The sequence below is a fragment of the Lygodium microphyllum genome, chromosome 24, assembly GCF_053477565.2.
Source record: "Lygodium microphyllum isolate KBCC chromosome 24, Lygodium_microphyllum_v1.1.10, whole genome shotgun sequence".
NCBI classification, from domain to species: domain Eukaryota; kingdom Viridiplantae; phylum Streptophyta; class Polypodiopsida; order Schizaeales; family Lygodiaceae; genus Lygodium; species Lygodium microphyllum.
In genome coordinates this window covers 904,929-925,031 of record NC_141158.1, presented here as the reverse complement: position 1 = coordinate 925,031, position 20,103 = coordinate 904,929, and the positions used below count along the sequence as shown (strand labels likewise).

The 20,103-nt window shown below is 38.1% G+C and overlaps 1 protein-coding gene across 2 annotated transcripts; it reads left to right on the top strand.

Annotated features, from left to right (window-relative positions):
• The first annotated feature begins 7,787 nt into the window (after window positions 1-7,787).
• On the top strand, window positions 7,788-14,089 carry LOC148014784 (uncharacterized). Of its 2 annotated transcripts, XM_087665750.1 has the most exons (5): window positions 7,788-7,902; window positions 8,064-8,261; window positions 8,385-8,635; window positions 13,016-13,278; window positions 13,393-14,089. In XM_087665750.1, the coding sequence occupies exons 2-5, from the start codon at window positions 8,127-8,129 to the stop codon at window positions 14,013-14,015; spliced, it is 1,272 nt and encodes a 423-aa protein (XP_087521876.1). In that variant the 5' UTR covers window positions 7,788-7,902; window positions 8,064-8,126; the 3' UTR covers window positions 14,016-14,089. The 2 variants fall into 2 exon arrangements, with proteins under 2 accessions (XP_087521876.1, XP_087521875.1); XM_087665749.1 differs by lacking the exon at window positions 7,788-7,902 and having other exon boundaries at window positions 7,937-8,261; window positions 13,393-14,088.
• The last annotated feature ends 6,014 nt before the right edge of the window (window positions 14,090-20,103 follow it).

Genomic DNA, 20,103 nt, shown 5'->3' with positions numbered 1-20,103 from the left:
TCAGGATAGTCTTTACACTGTAAGAATAAATGTTATAAGTTAGTGAAAAGAAATCTTGATAAGGGTTACACAAAAATCAAATGAAATTAACTTACATTCACTCCTTCTATTTGTAACAACTTTGAATCCACTGTTCTGCAAATATTTGATATAACTCTCCATCCACAAGAATGCGCATCGCTTTGAAATGGAACTTCTTGTAGAAGAAACGTATAAGGCTTTTGAGGATCAGCAAGATCCTCATATGTAGTATCCAAAAATGTAGAAACAAGTTTACCAGCACTGCAAAAGGAAGCTTTGTAAGTTCAAAATATTTTTTGTAAATATAATCAAAGCAAGTAATTTTCTTTAAACATACATTCGTGCTTGGCCATAAACACCACTGAGAGAGTTCATAAAGATAATTTCTCTAGTAAGACAATTAATATAGATGAGACTCCAATGCCCTCTGCAAATTCAAAATAGAGGTGAGGAGAAGGGTGAAAGCAAATGAATATTAATTTTCCTCTACAGAAAAGAAAAATACATTTCTACATAAGGGAAAAAGATGTGGTAATTTTTCACACTATTGAAGGTACGAAAGAATGGTGCAATATTAGACCCAGATCTTGCAAATAGTTCCACTGAGAGAAGTGGATCAACAATATATATGGTTCTACGGATATCGAGAGTGAGAGAGGAGACGAATGCCCTGCAGTCAATAGCAAAATCTATTTGAATCGATCAAAATCAATATAAATTACATATAAAATATACTTGAACCTATAAGCCTTACCTTATGCAAAAAAAAAAGCCTTACCTTATGCAACAAAAAACAACGGAGTCAGATAGTTGGACATCCCTTTTCTCCAACATGGGCTTGTCCTCGGGAGATATACTAAGGTATTCCTCCTCAGGTTCCACAGAAACATTCACAAGTATTTGCCCAAACACTTTACCCATCCTCTCGTTGTTGACGGGAGCAAGTGATGCGGCTTTCCTCTTGTAAACTTCATCTTCAGTTTCCAACACCTCCTGAATTTTTTCACTCAAGAAAGACTCCTGCTGGGTGGCACCCCTTGTAGAGTAGTGAGTTACATCCTCAACCTTTAGCTTTTTCCCTTTCCTGGACAATTTCGGGGGAATGTTAAGGATTTCAAGGGCTTTTTGATCGTTGGAAGGCAAGGGCCTCAACACTTTATCGAACCTATACCTGATTCTGCTGATGATGCTGAAATCTTTATTCATAAGGGTAATTCTATGAGCATGCGCAGCAGCAATGTAAGCATCGTTCATGAATTCAATAACAAAATCTTCTGCGGCCTCTTGTAGAGCAAGAATGGCTGAGAGTTGCCACTTCTTATTTAGACCAGAGACAGTTGCCACTTGAGACAATCTATCAGAGATCTCTTTAACAACTCTTATGAAAGCAGCCTTTGGAATCACGTGCTATGTAGCTCTCCGGGCTTTTCTAATCTCACTGAAACACCTATGCATGTAGAAGAACCGGGACTTCCTCTTTCTCTTTTGTGGCTTGGGAGGCTCAGTGGCTTCAGCAGCTGTAGGCTCAGGTGCAATTGGAGGGGATGAATCCTTCACAGGGCAACTCTCACTCTTTGCTTCTTCAACTTCAGGAGAAGAAACATTCACTGCACTGAAATGCTTTAACTTCATGGAAGATGTTAGGCCAACACCTGGTGTAGGGGGGATTTCTGTGGCAAAATGCTCTGGGGCCTCTGATGGCCTAGATTCAACAATATTTGAAGAGGGCTCCTCCTCAGATTCATCAAATTGTAACTTTCTTCTACCCCCACTGTCCTTTCTATCCACATATACTCTTCTTGCAGTTTGCTTTGTCCTTGCCATATAGAGAAGAAAATAGAAGAGCCAGAAAGACAAAAAGTGATATAGGAACTCTCTCGAAAATCTGACAACAATGCAATAGGCCCAATACGGCGCGAGAAGGAACAAAGAAAACAAATGAATCGTCACGTTCGCGCCGTATCGGAGACGAGAACAAAAATGCCGATATGGCGCGAGATGGAGATTGCGAAGACTACGGAACGACGCCCTCGCTCCATATCGGAGACGAGGACAAGAAGGCCGATATGGCGCGAGATGGAGATTGCGAAGACTACGGAAAGACGTCCTCGCTCTGTATCGGCGCACCGACTGAAGACCACCAAAGTGAGGAAATCAACAAAGAGGCACACTCGCTCTGAATTTAGTACGAGAACCGATACGATGCGATAGAACAGAAAGGCAGTAGACGCAACACTGGGATCGCACCGTATTGGCAAGCAAGGCGCGAGAGCTCGAGAAATGTAAAGTGTACACTGGGATCGTCAATCATGACATGTGTCAGACACATGTCTCGCACTGATTGTGCCATGTGTCCATCTATCGTCCATATGCCATGTGTCGACTAACGATCGGTCCACGTGTTTGCCATGTGTTTGTCGACCACGTGTTGGCCAACGGGTAGTGCCACATGTCGAAGCCCAACGGCTACTGCCAGGTGGCATTATTGCGTGCCTACATAAGGGGGAGTCCCTCATCCGTACGGCTTTTTTCGCTTTCTTTGTGGACCTCTGTTTCTTCTCCTGATACAGCATGAGAGTGAGTGTTTCTCTTTTGCGCTTTTGCATGTTTGCATCGTTTTGGGCTTTCTTGTTCTTCAGAGTCTTCCTTCGGCGTGCCTCTTAACCTGATAGTGCCCGAGGGTGTGTGATCACTGATTTTGGCTCTGCCTTCTCGCGTCGTTACGATTGCAGTCCTTTGCTTAAAGTTGCTATTTTGAATTATCGATACGGTGCAAGTATGAACATCTGTGTCTAGCGTTTGAGTCTTATCGCGCCATATCAAGCACAAGTTGGAAACATGTCTAAACCCACAGATTTTCTAGGCTCCAAGGTTTTGCCAAGAACTGGTAAAAGAAGAAGGCTTTCAAAAGGCTCAAGGGCTTCAACATGTGATGAGCATGTGCATTCTGTTTCTTCTCCATGCTCTGCCACCAGTGTCAGAATGCCAAGCACATCTCCAGGGAAGTGAAAGTCGGCAATGAGATGTCTTGGAGTATCAGAGCTTACTGATGTCACTCGATCAGAGAGGCTTCTTGATTTTATCCTTCAGAATAGCATGGATCTCTCTTTCTATGGAGTTGTGAAGAATGTCTTTAATCCTGATTGGGACCTTGACAGTGTTTTGAAATCTTGTAAAAAATATATTTTGGAGGACTTTTTGGAGTTTGAAAATCTAGCAGGTCCTTCTATTGAAGTTGGTACAAATGAATATGTCCATGTTCCCATTGGGTCAACAGGAAATGAAAAGTCAGTGTTTACTAAGAAGTGTGGTGCCAGGTTTTATGCAAGAGACATATTGTGCTCCACTCATTCCAAGAACTACAAGATGATGACAAAATCTGCTGCTTTTATTGTTTTCACCCTTGTCAAATATCCTCTGAAAGCTGATGAGCAACAGTTGGAAGGAGCAAAGTCTGCTAGCTTTTGCATGTTAGATTATCTGGCAGATGAAAAGGAAACAGAGGAGGTTGTAGATGCAGATTTTGAGGCTTCTATTTGCTGAGAATTTGGATGTTGCTCACTTCAAAGCTGAGACTATCATTGAGGAGAGCCAAGGAGATACAAACCCTGCAACTGATGAGAGTTCTCACCATACTGTTCCTTCTCTACCATCTATACCTTTCAAGGAGAAGGAGTATATTTTACTATCAGATATTCAAAAACTTTTCAATCTTAGGGAAGATTATTGTCTAGCAATTATTGTAGAGGCTTCTGATGCTGCAAGGGATAATTGACACAGAGAATGAATCAAAGGAAGAGATACTCAAACTTGATAAAGAAACTCTAGACGATAAGTTTATTGATGCTGGTGAGGCCCTCTCTCTTTGTTTTGAAAAGGCCAAAGAAGCTGAGAAAGAGTTGAGTATTACTGATGGGGACTTCAATCGGATTCAAAGCCAACTTGGGATTTCCAATTTTGGAAGAGAGGAGTCTGAATATGTTAAAGAATTGATTAACACCAATGAGACATCATCATCAATAAATTTATGGAATCAATAAATTTATGGAATCCAATTAAATTGGAGTACGATGAAAACCAAGTGGTAAGATAATTTTGAATTTGCTTTTACACATTGGTAGGTTTGCATTTCACGCTCATTCAGTATGGGTTTTATTTGTAGTTGGAGATTGCTAATTCAGATAACTTCTTGGGACGTGGTGAAGGATCGAGAGCTGGTGGTAGTACATTGAAAGACATTGCACTCGGCCACTACTTGGCTAGGATTGACCCTGATTCCTTTTTAGTACTTCACAATAGTTTCTCATAGGATGCAGCATGGCCCATACTTTGTATTAAAGCTCTTACAAGGCTTCTAGGTTTCTCAGGATTACAATATAATGCCCACAAAGTAATGTTTTTGGAAAAGACTGCAGCAATTAGGATTTTTGGCTATGGTCCAGGTTACTCAGCTTCTAGAGCAGGATACTTTTTGGCGTTCACATCCTACGCCTTGGTTGCAAACCGAACTGATGTAAAATCTATAGCTGGCTACAAGAGAAAAAAATTTCTACGTTATAGAGGAAAGATTCTTGAGGAGGAAGAGAATGTGAGAGTTTTGGAAAGCTAGATTTGTATATATTCTTTCTTATATATAAAAGTGCGACTGCTCATGTGTCATTGCCGTCTTTTATCTGCATTCTTTGAAGTTGTCATCGAAAAAACCAATTGAATAGCTCCTCCAAAGCATTGGTTTTTGTAACTCCTCCCCCATGCCTTGTGCTTCGAAAATAACTTGTGCGTGCTTGATAGTGGGTTTTTTCCATGCCTTGGTTACTATAAGTTGCTAAGGGGCCATGCTCCTCCACAAAGTAAGGCCCATGAATATGAAGAATATGCTGCAATACAAAGTAACACTAATTTTATACCAATTAAAAAACCTGTCAAAATAAACCCATATTAAATAATTGTTACTTTACCAAATAAAAAGTGATATCTTTTTCTCCCCATGCCTCTTTTATCGCCTAAACAAGATTTGTGATTGATCTTTTGAACTCTTCCACATATGTATATGTTGTCTTATGTTGCCTGAGAAGTTTCAGAAAAACATCAAGGTGTATCCAGAACTCCATTCTAAGAAACGCAAGCCTTGGCGTGCTTGCAACATTTGTTGTGATCTCACATAGCTCTCTCCAACACTCCCAAGCCGCATTCACCTGCTTTCCTGAATGGTTTCCTAAGAATAGTCTAGCTTTTGAGCCTCCCATAGAGACATCGGCCAATATATCTCTTGTTTTTCCTGAAAGTATTGGATCCTTTCTCAAGTGAACTTGGCCCCCATGAAATCCCATTTTTGATAGTAATGCCTCGCATTTATCAATACAGTCATCTAATAAAGATAATGGCTTAATGGAATATGCATAGTCAAGATGCAACCTGAGAAGCTTATCGATTATTCTAATCTCTGCATGCAAAGTACAAATATGAACATTCTTAAGAGAGATTGAAAGAATGGGATCCCAGATGTCTTCTATGTTTTTAAATTTACTCAAATATATAGAGTCTCTATTTGGGGCTCTTCTTACTGGTCGCAAACTCCAATCTTTGGATCCAATACTTTCCATGCAATAAATGCAAGGATATTTTGCATTTGCACCATTACATATTCCAAGCATACATTTGATAGTTTTTAAATCAGCACTCATATGCCATTCCACATTAAAATTACCAACCCCATCAACTACCAACATTTTGCCTTCACTTTGAGACTTAATGATATTTGGAATACCTATATGGTTGAACAACCATTTCAATGTTTGATGATTTTCAATTGGTACATGGGCTGCACCAATCCACCAAATCTCCATCTCGGATTGGATCTTATGCAATGGAGCTTGGCCCTCACCATTGCTATGGTCCAATGCCATATTCATGAGGCAAATGCTTATTCTTTCCATCTTCTGTCCCTTTTGAATCTGTGCTTCATCCAACTTCAAGGCAAACTTTAAAACACCATAACTTTCTTCTACTGTGATTTTATACATGTGAACCATTGCAATTTGCACCTTTTTTAGATCAACCCATATATTGTTAAACACATTGTATAAAAAAAGTACATTTTTTTTGTTTTTCATAGGACATAGGCATTTCGATGTGAATGTAATCTCCAAAAACATGTGGAATCTTGCGATTCATGGCAATTCTTGCAGTCGAAACTGCAAGGGCTCGGGGCAATCCAAATATAGTTACCCTATTGCATTTAAGATTTTTAAAACATAATCCAGAGATAACACGATAACCTTTTCGACTTATACCCACAATATCACATGTCTCTACAATTTCATTTGCTTTCATCGTGCCTTTTAAGTCCTTCACTAACTCTTTGAGAGTTGGACCTCTCAAATCCACATTTTCGGGTGACTTAAGAATCCTCATAATATCTTTCTTATTCATGGTTTCCTTCAAAAGTTCGATTCTTTCCTCATTGGAAAAAATTATGAATGACCTTAATATATACCTTTGCATTTGAGTTCTATAATAAACACTCCATATTGGCTACAAATGTCTTAGGTTTAATTGCTTGATTACTTTATATTTGAGACCTTATCCTTAACTCATTTTATTCTAGCCATTTTAAAGATTCAATATGTTGCTTCATAGTTTTTCCTTGGGTAATTTATTTTTTATGTTTGCTTTTGTCTATGGTTGCATAATCCTTCACTTTCGTAAGCCAAGCATGTGCTCTTATCTTGCTAGGCCTTTTTGACAAATTCTAGTGGCAAGGCAAGAAATATGAAAGAAAGAAAGATGACAAAAGCTCATGATTTGATTTGTAAGAGCTTTCATTATAGTGGCAAGGCAAGATATATAAAAGAAAGAAAGATGACAAAAAGGTCATGATTTGACTTGTAAGAGCCATAACTTCACTCGGCTTCTACTTTTTTTCTTTGCATTGACGTAAGGAAAGTTCATATCTCCCATATGAATATGAAGGTGTGCCACTTTGTAGAGACCAACTTGAGAGAGAGAGAGAGAGAGAGAGAGAGAGAGAGAGATGGCCATGTGACTTGTCAGAGTATTACTTCTATTTAGCTTCTACTTTTTGTTAGCATTGCCCATTGGAACCTATAATATTACAATGGTATGTTTAGAATAGAATGTGAAAAAAAGGGGCAATGCTCTTGCATACGCTAGTGTACCCTTGTTTATTGTTTTTCTCAATCACATAATGTGTATTTCTCATGCAAGGCAAAATGTCCTCCACACAAACTTTCTTTTGTGTTATTTTTTAATGTCATAGTTTCTTTTGATTGAGGTAAGAAAAATTCATACCCTTTATGGTAACCCAAAGATATGCTATATAATTGGCTAGTATAGCTTTAGATATAAGAGCATTTCACTAATGATATTTGTAAATCCATGTTCCTTTCAAAAGTACAATTGTGTGTTAGGAGACTTTGGGATATCCCATGATGAACGTCATGGCCTCGCCTTTTGCAAGTTGGAAAAAACTTTAAACTTGAGGAAAATTCAAGCATTTCAATAGAATATCAAAGATAAAGGCCTAAGAAAAGAAGAAGACAAAACTCCACTTGACCAACTGGTCCAGAACATCAAAGATAAAGGCCTAAGAAAGAAGATAAAACTCCACTTGTGACATAATTGTTCTAGGAAAATTCAAGGATTTCCTTGGAACATCGAAGATAAAGGCCTAAGAAAAAAAAGAAGATAACACTTTAATTGACCAATTGTTCCCTTCATCCTTAAGAAAAGGTAGCGTTGGTCAACCTCTTGTTTGTATGAAGTTATGAACTTGCTCCTAAAAGTATACGCGGAGGCAATCAGTCAAGCATCGTGAAAGAGAAGAAGACACGGAAAGGAATATCAGGAGCCGATGAGTAGGTATGTTCTTATACTAGGAAAAAGTAGATAGTGTGTTAATATAATAAAGAGGGAGGGTATGTATTAATGGTTATTATTTGGAGGACAAAGAGCAGAGTACGCCTAGGATTCTTTTATTCTTGAATTGGGTTCCATAAGTTGGCAACGCCTCTTGCCTGCAGCAGCAGCAGCAGCAGCAGCTCCTCCTCCATAAGCTTGTTGCTGTGTAGCTAGTGTGGGGAAGCATGGTATCATGGGTGGATGTGTGGAGTATTGCGACCACGATATTGGGCGCATCAACGTATCTGGTAGACGCAGGCAGCAATGCGGCCACAGCCTACAAGTACTACGAGCTCTACCGCAGGAAGCTTGCCGGAAAGGTAATTAGTACCCCCTCGGAAAGAACGGCATCGCCATGATCGTCTATTGACTCTGAGAATTAAAAGCTTGTGAGGTTTTTATATAAGCAAGCCGGCTTGAAAGAGGCGCAATATTTGCTGTAGGTGGAGCTGCATGACGAGATCGGGGACTCGGTGGTGGTGGGCGGGGTGTTCGTGGTGGTGGTGTCCATCATGGCGATGGCGCACCTCACGAACTTCGTCGTCTTCTACCTGCACAGCTATCAGCAGAAGCAGCTGCAGCAGTACGAGCAGGAGCAGGAGCCCATGAACCCAGCCGCCGCAGCCTACTTCCTCCCTCTCATCCATCTCAAACGACTGCTGCTCCTCGTCACCCGCACCTGCTCGATAGACGGGTAATTATCGTATCCCATCTTCGCAACAATTGCCTTCCTTTCTGCAGAGGCAGAGAGAGAGAGAGAGAGAGAGAGAGAGAGAGAGAGAGAGAGAGATTAGAACGTTTGTCAGTATATATATATATATATAACTGTGGCGAGTTTTGTGACTGTCCGATACCGGGAGCTGTGGTGGTGGGGATCGACATCTTGCGCTCCTCTCTTTCCCTTCCACCCCAACCCAAAAACACACACACCCCCACCCACCCATCAGTTCTAGTCGATGACCCATCCGTGATTCCGTACTTGCGCGGTGAGAGAGACTCCAGTCTATCATCACGTTCGAAAAATACAAAATACATTCCAAAGGTCCAAAGGTCCAATCTCTCTCTCTCTCTCTCTCTCGGTTTGGAAGTTGGACGTTCCTTTTCAAAGGCATGAAAGCATAGCCAAAAGGGGGGACAACTAACCTCGTGTCGGTGGTGCTTTATACATACATACATACATACATACATACATACATACTTGCATACATACATATTGGCATACACCCATGTTGTACATAATGCATTTTAGCCATATTATTGATATCAGAGGGGGTGAGATACCCTTGCTATAGTAAGGACATACTAAGTGTATATAGAGGGCAAGTGAAGATATCATAATATTTGCTACCCTCCTTTGCCCTTGAAAAAATGTGAGGGCTAGTGGTGTGCTAGTACCACTAACCAATCGTATTGCAACGGCATGTTGATTTACAAGTGATCGACGAATGAGGGGCTAAGAGGGGTGAGATATCCCTACTACATCAAGGCTATACTAAATATTTGCAGGGCGGGTGGGAATATCATAATTTTTGTTACCACCCTTAACCCTTTAAAAAGTGCGAGGGTTAGCATTGTGTTAATAACTTGTAATGACATGCCTTTTTATAAGTGATACCAAGGAGGAGCCAAGAGCATTTACTTTGCATTAGGACGTATAATAATTTCTTCTTCATTTTGCTATTATTAAACGCTAGTGTGTGCCTCGAGGAGTTCACTTTATGTATATCCTCTATATCATGTGCGTTCAAGGCCTATTTATAAATATCCATATTTGTGGATTTTTTCTAAATAAAATATAACCCTTTTCTATTCAATATGTAAATAATCCCTTTATATGACATACTTCTGTATGTAAAAAAATTGTATTTGAAAAATACATTGTGTGCACAAAAATTGTGGCCATCAAATATGTGAGAGGTTAGTGCATTTTATTGATGGCCAATGCCATATCCAATGCCCATCTTGGATTCTCCTCATTTGGCTTTATGACATTAGAGCCTAGGTAAATAAGTAAGAATTTGGTATTTAAGTAGGCCCTAATAACTTTAGTGTATTTACTTGCATTTAAGGTTCTTTCTTTTTCACTTTTGAGTAATGCTAATTATAAGTTGTGTTAATCTTAGAGTGGTCACCTTTGCAATTTAAGGTATTACTAGATGTACAACATAGTTGTGCAAGCTTGAATTTCAACTTTCGGCTCAATTTTGTTCCTTGCCCATAATTCTATCTCTATAATTTGATCACCTTACTTCAATTTAAAAAAACAGAATTCTAGCTTGAGCTCGTTACACACTAGGTACAACCCCTCGATCACCCTAAAAAACAAAGGGGTGAGACACACACATCAAAAGGCCAGACACCACACATCAAAAGTGTATTGGTTCCGATTTTTTCAATTTCTAGATAAATTGAGGCAAGGAATATTACCGGCCCAAGTTGCACCATCTATGCCCAACCTAATAAATAAAGATAAAGATCCTCTCAATTTGCATTAAGTGAGTATAAATTCTTGCAAATCGCATGGACAACAAGGCTTAACCATTACCCCACATGTGCACTTTTGAATGTGGACATGCATTTTACTTAGTAAGCTGTTCACACCCAATTCCTAAAGTTTTCAAAGTGGATGGGCAACAAATTGGCAGTGTGTAACTAGCATGCTATAGATTTTCTCCCCACTCTAGTCAAATTCATCTCCTCATGCATACCCTAGAAGGCCATTGTGCATGTTTTTCCACCTCAACACCATATTAGAGAATTTGAAAATTTTCCAAGTTCCAATTTCAAATAAGTGATAAATATTTGGCCACGTGGCTAAATCTTGTTTCATATTTGAAAGTGGGATTTGGGAAGGTAGCTTATATAGCATTTAGGGTAGACTCCACCTTTAAGTAAGACAACAAGATTTGACCATGTGGTCAAATGAAAATGTATTGGGGGTTCGCAAAGTGCATGAAAATTCCCATATTTCCTAATATATTGTTCCTCTATCTTCTCGGATAGTAATGCATTTCTCTTGTTCTCTCAATCGTTGCCTTATTTTGCTCGACTTGCCTCCATACAATCTCTAGTTGACCTATCTCACACACACACACACACACACACACACACACACACACACACACACACACACACACACACACACACACACACACACACACACACACACATGTATACATGTGTGTAACATAATACTAGGCACTCCACACCTAGGCCCCGCAAAGCATGGCACCAGGCATATGCTTCACACTAGTATTACTCCTAAGAAAACATGAATAAAACCCATAAGGATTATATAAACATCCTCTCATGATATCTTCAAAACACCTCTCATGAAGCCTTTGAATCACCTCACTTTTGATTGAAACTATTTGAGATATCATGTGATAAAAGGATAGTTGAAATTCTAGTTGTGGTGACCTTCAATTGCATAATACTAGGAGATTAGAGTTATATTCTATGACACAAAGGTTATGTGTGTGAGAAAAGATGGAATAATTTAAAGAATGACACATTGTTTCCAAATGATTTGTGGATGTATCTATGTACATGGATAACTTTGTGATAGGTAGATAGCTACTTGCATGTGTGCTTAGGGGAGGGGGGGGGGGGGGGTCACTAAAAAATATATTGGCATATCACATGGATTCAAAAGAAGGAATTTTTAAAATGTCATTTTTAACCATATAGAAGAGTATATAAATTGATCATTTATAGGTTGAATAGAAAATGTGTCTTTTTTATTTTTGAAAAATTCACACAAGAGTATTTTTAAATAGACCTTGAATGCACATGATATAAAGGGTTTATGTATAGTAAACCCCCCATGTATGTGTGACATTGCTTGCTAAGGGTGGTGTGTATGTTGTGTTTATGTACATGGGTTTGGTTGAGCAAGTGTGAATCTGTGTGATTCCCCCACTAAGATAAACATGTATATATGTACCAACATACAAAACAATTATGGTGTACTTTTTTCTTGTGGGGGGTTCTAGGAAAGTGAAGAGTATTTAAGCATGACATATGCCGTGCGAATGCAATTGCGCATGCACATATATGTTATATGTGTCTCCTTTGAGGGGGTATGCATTTGCATGTTTTTGTACACGTGTGTTTTCTTAGGTATATATAATTAGGTATGTACATTCAAATGTGCATGTGCAGAGAGAGAGAGAGAGAGAGAGAGAGAGAGAGAGAGAGAGAGAGAGAGAGAGAGAGAGAGAGAGAGAGAGAGAGAGAGAGAGAGAGAGAGAGAGAGAGAGAGAGAGAGAGAGAGAGAGAGATCTATGCCTATGCCTATTGCTTTTCAAATTTCATAGAGAGAATCCTAGTTTCCTCCTATTGCACCTTGTTTTGTGTGTGTATGAGAGAGAGAGAGAGAGAGAGAGAGAGAGAGAGAGAGAGAGAGAGAGAGAGAGAGAGAGAGAGAGAGAGAGAGAGAGAGAGAGAGAGAGAGAGAGAGAGAGAGAGAGAGAGAGAGAGAGAGAGAGAGAGAGAGAGAGAGAGAGAGAGAGAGAGAGAGAGAGAATTTTCATAGTTATGACTCTTTTTTGACCCCACTTGTGAGAATTTATGTTCTACCTATATAGCCACTTTTGTAAATAAATATGGAAACATTTAATTTAGAAAAATGTGAGAGCTTCCTTAGATTCAAAAAAGCTTTTGATGCTTCAAAACCTTTGCATAATAGATAGAATAGGTAAATATACCAATATTTAACTAGAAAAACATGAGAGCTTCCTTGAGTTCAAAAAAGCCTATGGTGCTTTAGAAAGAGAGGTTCAATAAACCTTTATATAATAGATAGGATAGATTGCATTGGGGTATCTTCTCAATTCTTGTACTAAAGTGATAAAGCTAAGAATGTGCTTCTACTATGGATTGAGCTTTATAATATGGGAGCATGCACTTCATATGCCAATCCTAGTTTTTCCTCTTATAACTTCCCTGTTAATATTTAATTATGATGTATTTAAGAACACATAATGGCTCAAATGTCAATTAGTTTTTATAAAAGTAGGGCTTAGTTGGTTCCATATTATACTAACTTCCACTTTTGGGATGTTTTATGTAGCTTCAAAGACATGATATCACCCCAACTTGCAAGCTTATACAATATTCTTGCAGCTTCTTTAGAGACCGGCCCTCAACTAATATTTCAATACGGGGTGTTACATGCAGTGGGATCTTATTGTATGAGTTGTAAACTACCTAAGGTTCTCTTGATGTCCATTATTGCATCATTGATCTCTGGAGCATATAATGGTGGAGCAGCTATTGTACCCCTTCAAAAGCCAACCAAAATGTCTATCAAATTTGCTATAGGCATAGTAGCAGGTGAGATTGAATTATATACAAATAATAGAAAACCAAATAAATAAATAAATTTTGATCTTAACTACCTTGACAAAATATTTATGAGAACTTATATTGCATGCATAATGATTTCAGGTACACATATATTATGTGCACTAATTATAAGGAGCTTAACGTTCAGCTTTGTTGTGACGGGGTGTCCAAACATATATATAGCTCTCTATGCAAGCCTTGCATTTGGGGTGCCATTCGTGTTGTTTTGGATCTTTTTGAATCCCCCATTAGCATTACCAAAGATAGCAAGTCGCTATTGCTATTGTAATGAGAAGTGCAAGAGGTTTATATATGCATTGGCAAATGGGCATGTAAGCCTATCCCTAGGACCACTATATTCACTTGTGAAGGATGCAAATACTAGAGGGAATCAAGGTCGTAGTAGCTTCCATTTTATTCTAACAATGGCCACAGTAGCCCATTTGATGTTGGATGTGGGTTGGATCGTTCTCATCTACAAGATAGCATTTTATAAACCTAGTCATGGTCTTGATAATTATCCACCTCCTTGCACAAGTTATCATGGAGATACATTTCTTCCATGCATACTCTTTCTAAGTTTATTCTCAATAACAACAACCTTGTATGTCCTCTCCATCCTAGCTTATTTGGTTATTGATAAATACATCTACATTCAACAACTATGTTGGAATTTTGGAACATCAATGATGATAAATCTGCCATCTGCTGGCTTAATTTTATGAAGAAAATGTGGAACTTATATGGTACATGATTTGGAGTCAAAATTTTAATGTTAAATTTTATATTTTTTAGGCGAAGAAACTTGCAAGCTCTACATTATTGTTGCAAATCTTATCAATAGTGTCACAAGATGTGTAAAGAAACTTTCAATTGAAGAATACCATTTGTACATGTGTAATTTGAAAAAATGGAGACGATGCAATTACTTTTTGTCTATGGCAATCGGAAGGAAATGCTACATAATTAAATGTGTAAATTATCTATCAAATGGGTTGAAGCAAGAGCAATGACTAGTATTACTAAGCAAGATAATGATTTATTTTTTTATGAGCATATATGTTGCAAGTGTGGCTTGCCTTAAATGATGATTTGATTGGCATATTGAGAAATATGACTTTTGATAATAAATATACTTTAGTTTCAAGACTTCCATTTGCTTTACGGGCACATGAAATGGACAAAAAAGGTACTACATCATGTTTCCCTTGCTTTGAACATACTTTTGTTAAAAAAGCCTTGTTGCCAATAGAAGTGTGAATTCCCTCATTGAAATTATTAATGAAATTGTATAATGGGATTACAAACATCTATCAAGAAAGGTTACCAAAACTACAAGAAGTGCAACTAGGTAGAGATATGCATATGACAATACAATATTATGATAAATTTTGGAAGCAAAGAAAGAAATGCAAATGATAAGCACAAGAATAAGAAGATTATCAAAGGGACTTAGTCTTGTACATTTTAGAGAAATTTGCAATTGATGGATTGGATAGTATGTTTGAGTAACCTTTCAAGGTTATGGAAAAAATTAAGAATATTACTCATCAACTCATGGATTTGGATGAATCTAAATAAAAAGAAGGGTGAATTGATTTAGATTGAAGAAATAAAAATAAGGAGTACACTTGTGAAGAAAGATGAATGGTTTCATGATGTAATTCAAACTTATTAATTCCTCTTTTGAAGAAGAAGAATATTGATTGCTTCCTTTCTCTTATTCAAATAAGGATGAATGCTCTTTTGGAGTAAGGGAGTGCTTGACTATGTCACATCTTTTTAAAAAACCCAAACGTAAATGTTTCTATTATTTGTTTGTAAATTCTAAGCAAAGGACAATTAATTTGTTAGTTGGTAGTATGCAAAAAAGTGGGATATTTAGAACAAAAAATTGAGGAACCTATAAGTCTATACAAAATGAGTTTTTGGAGTTAATGGGGATAAAATGAAGGAGTTTGTAGGGAAATTGTGGCAAAATATGGCTAATTCTAGGAGAGATTTGATCAACCGGGAGACCATTAGCTCTACCCTTGAAGAGTTGATAATTCACAAATAGCTTTCATATGTGCAATAAATGTTTGCAAATCACAACAACAAATGCGGGTTCAATGTAGGTTTTAGCCATTTCAACAAGAATGAAGTCTGTGTGTAAATTAAAATTAAAATTCACAACAAAATAATTTCAATGAGTTATCCTATAACAGAAAGGATAGCATGATGCCTGGCTCCTTCCCTTAATGTATTTACACCTAGTGCCCCCATAGTTAGAGTTGGAAAGGCTAGGTACTTTGTCTTGTTTAGACTCTTGAGAAGTTATTTCAATTGTCCCAACCCTTTTGATCAAATCTTTAAGGGTCTTCTGAATGGTTGGATTCCCTTTCAATAAGGTGCCTACTAATGGGATTGTTACATTGATGGAGGCTAGGGTTATGATAATGCTAGGGTCTACTTCTCAAAGCTAGAAGTTCCTAGTCCTTGTGTTGTGGTTTTGTTGTAAGGATATGCTGCAGAGTTTTTCTTCCAAAGTAAGTTTTCGAAGGTATGGGGACTGATGGAGGTCAACAGAGGCATTGTGCTAGATAAATTAAGGCGTTGTGCTAGATAAATTAAGTGTACTCATGCCTTCCACTATTGTCTCTTCTTGTAGCTCTACTTGTGCCTCCTTAATCCAATACTTAACCTTGTCAATCACTAGTAGCTGATGCTTCAGTTCAACATATTTACCCACTTTGACTATTGTAGTCTCTTCCATACAAGGTGCAATAATCAAGTTCTCTTCCCTAAAAGTGGTTGCTTGTATAAGGAACATAGATAGTCCTAAACTCTTCAACTCGATTTCAATGCGCTTCTTCCTATCCTTTGAGCTAATTTTTCCCATCACTAATCCATTGGTAGTACAAGCCTTGAATGCTGACTCCTTTCGAGCTCCTTTCTTACTTTGGGCCCTCATGATAGCATTCATAGAGATCGAGATGGCATCCTCATAATTGATAATCTCCACTCTGAAGAAACTTAGAGGCATTGATTGTGTGATTGTTTTACTTGTGCCACATTTTTGACTTAGAGCAATCAAAGTACATGCATGTGATTCCACACTCTAGATATTGTTGTTCCACTAGACTATACTTGGGTAATTATCATTGTTTGAAACATTTAGAGGACACATGACCTAGCTAGCTACAATTCCATCATTCTATTAATTCACAAAATTAGATCATTTCTCTTCCATTGCCATGTCTCAATATGTTATAAGAATTGGGTGATAGTCGATAGGACTGTATTGCCCTCTTCATTGGATGAGATGTAGTAGTTGATGTAGTTCTCTTCCTTTAGGGTTTCTTCAAAAAAAGACATAGAAGCATCAATAAGAGGATGAGTAGTGATTGGTCCTAGAGATCTATGTATTCATGAGTGTTGGAGTAAAAGCTAATGGCATACAATTGGGTGGGTACCCCTTGCATATGTACATACTGTATAAGCACATAAGTGAACGGAACAGAAAGTAAGGGTACCATCCATTTGTACCCACATAAATCTCTTGTGTTCTTCTCTCTCTCAACATTCTTGCATGCCATAGCTTCTATCTCACATCCCACTATTACTTCTCTCTCAATTGGTACTAGAGTGTTGTTTAGTGTTCATGGGAGCTCATGCTTAGAGCAAGAAGCATGAGTGAAGCTTTGTCACGAAGATTGAGGATTCAAGCATCTTTTTCGGCATTGATACTTGTTGCCTACACATTAATAGAGGTGATATTCTCATCACCAGAATTTAGATCTAAGTTAAGAATATGCATGAGAAATTGAAACTCGATTTGGGATTGCAATAGCCCATTTTGGCATTGATCTGGGTAACCATTAATGGTTGGGATTGATGAAAAATTGTTTGGCTTTGGATTCTTAGAAAGAGATTATGGATGCTTAAAGAGATTAAGCAATATTGAAGCTTTTTATTAAGAGAAGAGAAATCAGTATTATCTTCTTTTTTCTTCTCTCAAATGTATGTATGTACAAAAGAGGAGAAAGTGAGAATACATTTCAAGCATTCACTTTGGAGCCATTCTATCCATTTTGAGTGGATATAGAGCATGCTCTATAGAAGTCATGGACAATTATAGTAGCTTAACTCTTGCATCTAACATTCGATGGAGGTGTTCTATAGCTCAAAGCAAGGAGCACAACAAAAGCTATAGACTTGAGCAATCATAGAGTTGATTTGATGCATTTTCAACTCTTTGTTTTACACAGAACAAAATAGTCATCATTTGGATGATACCTTTGGAAAACAACTTGCACTGGGAGGCTCACGGATTACTCCTAGGTTTGGATTGCATATAAATTTTGATGGATTTATTGTCTCAAATGATTTATCATGTTGATTTATGCTTATTTTGTAGAGATATTGCAGGCTACAATTGATTTATAAAGGCACTTTAATGCATGTACTTGGACTTTGATGGTTATTTTATGCTCAAAACACTACAAGGATATGGAGGTATAGCGACTGCACTTTTTGACGCAAAATAGCGGTGTCGCTATTTGCATCACTATTAGTGTCGCAAATGTGACGCTAATAGCGGCGCAAATAGCGACGCAAATAGCAACTATGCTTAGATGAAAAAAATGCGGGCTGAAATCCGAGCGCATCATTTTACGCGCATACACGAAAGAGAGAGCAAAAGGGAGAGCGAACTTCATCTTGCATTTGAGAGGGAGAGGGAGAGAAAGAGAAAAAGAGGGAGAAGAAAAGATTCTCACCACCACCGCTGCCATTTGCGAAGAAGAGGAGGAAGTATAGGGAGGGCAAAGAGGAGCCGCCGTTGCGAAGAGGAGCCGCTGAATCCATCCTCAAGCCTTTACGGTGAGTGCATTGTTCCTTCTTGCTTTGTTATTGTGTTTTATCTTTCTCTTTTATTTGTTTTTGTTAAAATTCATGTGTATTGAGAGAGGGAGAGGAAATGAGAGAGAAAGAGAGGGAGAGGGAGAGGGAGGGAGAGGAAATGAGAGAGGGAGAGGGAGAGGGGGAGGGAGAGGAAAGAGAGGGAAACATTAAACATAATAGGGAAAGAGAGAAAGAGAGGGAAAGGGAGAGGAAGAGGGAGGGAGAGGAAATGAGAGAGGGAGAGGAAGAGGAAGAGGAAGAGGGAGAGGGAGAGGGAGAGAGAGGAAAGAGAGGGAAACATTAAACATAATAGGGAAAGAGAGAAAGAGAGGGAGAGGGAGAGGGAGGGAGAGAGAGAAGGAGGGAGAGGTTGTTATTATTATTGTTGTTGTTTTGTTTCTTCTTTTCTTTTTTTATTGTTTGTTGTTGTTGTGGTAGTGGTAGTAGTGGTAGTGGTAGTGGTAGTGGTAGCGGTATATTAATTTATTATTTTCTTGTTTGTTGTTTTTGTGGCTGTTGTGGTAGTGGTAGTGGTAGTTGTTGTTTAATTCCTTATTTTCTTGTTTGTTATTGTTGTGGTAGTCGTAGTAGTAGTAGTGGTAGTGGTAGTGATAGTAGTAGTTGTTTAATTTCTTCTCTTCTAGTTTGTTGTTGTTGTGGTAGTCCTAGTCGTAATTGTAGTAGTAGTACTAGTAGTAGTAATAGTAGTTGTCTTGTTTGTTGTAGTAGTAGTAGTAGTTTTTTTTTTTCTTTTCTTGTTTGTTGTTATTGTAGTTGTAGTAGTAGTAGTAGTAGTTGTTGTTGTTAATTTTTTTCTTCTTTTCTTATTTATTGTAGTGGTAGTGGTTTGTAATAGTAGTAGTAGTGGTGGTGGTGGTTTTCTTGTTTGTTGTTATTATTGTAGTAGTAGTAATAGTAGTTTTGTTTCTTTTCTTATTTATTATTGTTTAGTTTTCTTGTTTGTTGTTGTTGTAGTAGTGGTAGTAGTAGTTTTTTTTTCTTTTTTTGTTTGTTGTTTGTAGTAGTAGTAGTAGTAGTAGTAGTTGATCTTTCTTCTATTCTTGTTTATTGTAGTGGTAGTGGTAGTGGTAGTGGTAGTGGTAGTGGTAGTGGTAGTGGTAGTGGTAGAGAGAGAGTTGTTGTGGAGCGTATTGAAAAAATGTGCTCCACAACAGACTGTGGTATCATGGCAAGGTTCGAGCAATAGAGTCGATGACGAGCAATGGATCCAAACACAGTTATAGATGAGATAGAGTATTTTGGGAACTTGCAAAGTATTTTTATGGCGGATTACCGTAGCTTCTCCATGATACTATTCGATGTGCAGTGGTTTAAAGTGGTACTTGAAAGAGCTGGAGCAATAGTTCGATGAGGTCTATCTGGATTTCTCGAAATAGATTCCGAAAAAAAATGGACGGATTTGCACAATACATTTGTGTTGCCAGCCCATTGTGAACATGTGCATGAACTCATTTGTTTTTTAATTATATTACAACATGGTACATGTCACAATAGTTAAATCTCTCTTGTACGTGTTTGTAAACATATAATTTTCTATCCAAACCCCCGATAACCTCGATGGTGGTATCTTATACCTTCAGCTCCCTGAAGTGCGAGAGTATATGATCAAAGCGATGTTCCGAGCATAGATGAGGACAATATGCAAATAGAGGAATCGATATTGCAAAGGGGTAGAGGCCACCGAAAGCTTGGAGCATGTAGAGGAGTCAACATTGGGTAACAATGATGAAAATACAGGAGTCTAAGAATTCTTTGAGAACGAGGTGACTCATCCTTTTGTGGTGACATGTCTATCGACCTTCCAGTTATGTCAGGAGATTGGCATGGGACCATAGGATACTTTATACTTGGAGCATCCACCTACTCAATTCGTTGACGAATCGCTTATAAGGGTACATAAGATATGCA

What these genes read in the sequence shown, in the direction of transcription:
- LOC148014784 (XM_087665750.1), top strand. Translation starts at nt 8,127, where the DNA reads ATGGTATCATGGGTGGATGTGTGGAGTATTGCGACCACGATATTGGGC. An exon ending in GCAGGAAGCTTGCCGGAAAG is followed by an intron (nt 8,262 to 8,384) that starts GTAATTAGTACC and finishes TATTTGCTGTAG; the next exon opens with GTGGAGCTGCATGACGAGAT. An exon ending in CGCACCTGCTCGATAGACGG is followed by an intron (nt 8,636 to 13,015) that starts GTAATTATCGTA and finishes TGTTTTATGTAG; the next exon opens with CTTCAAAGACATGATATCAC.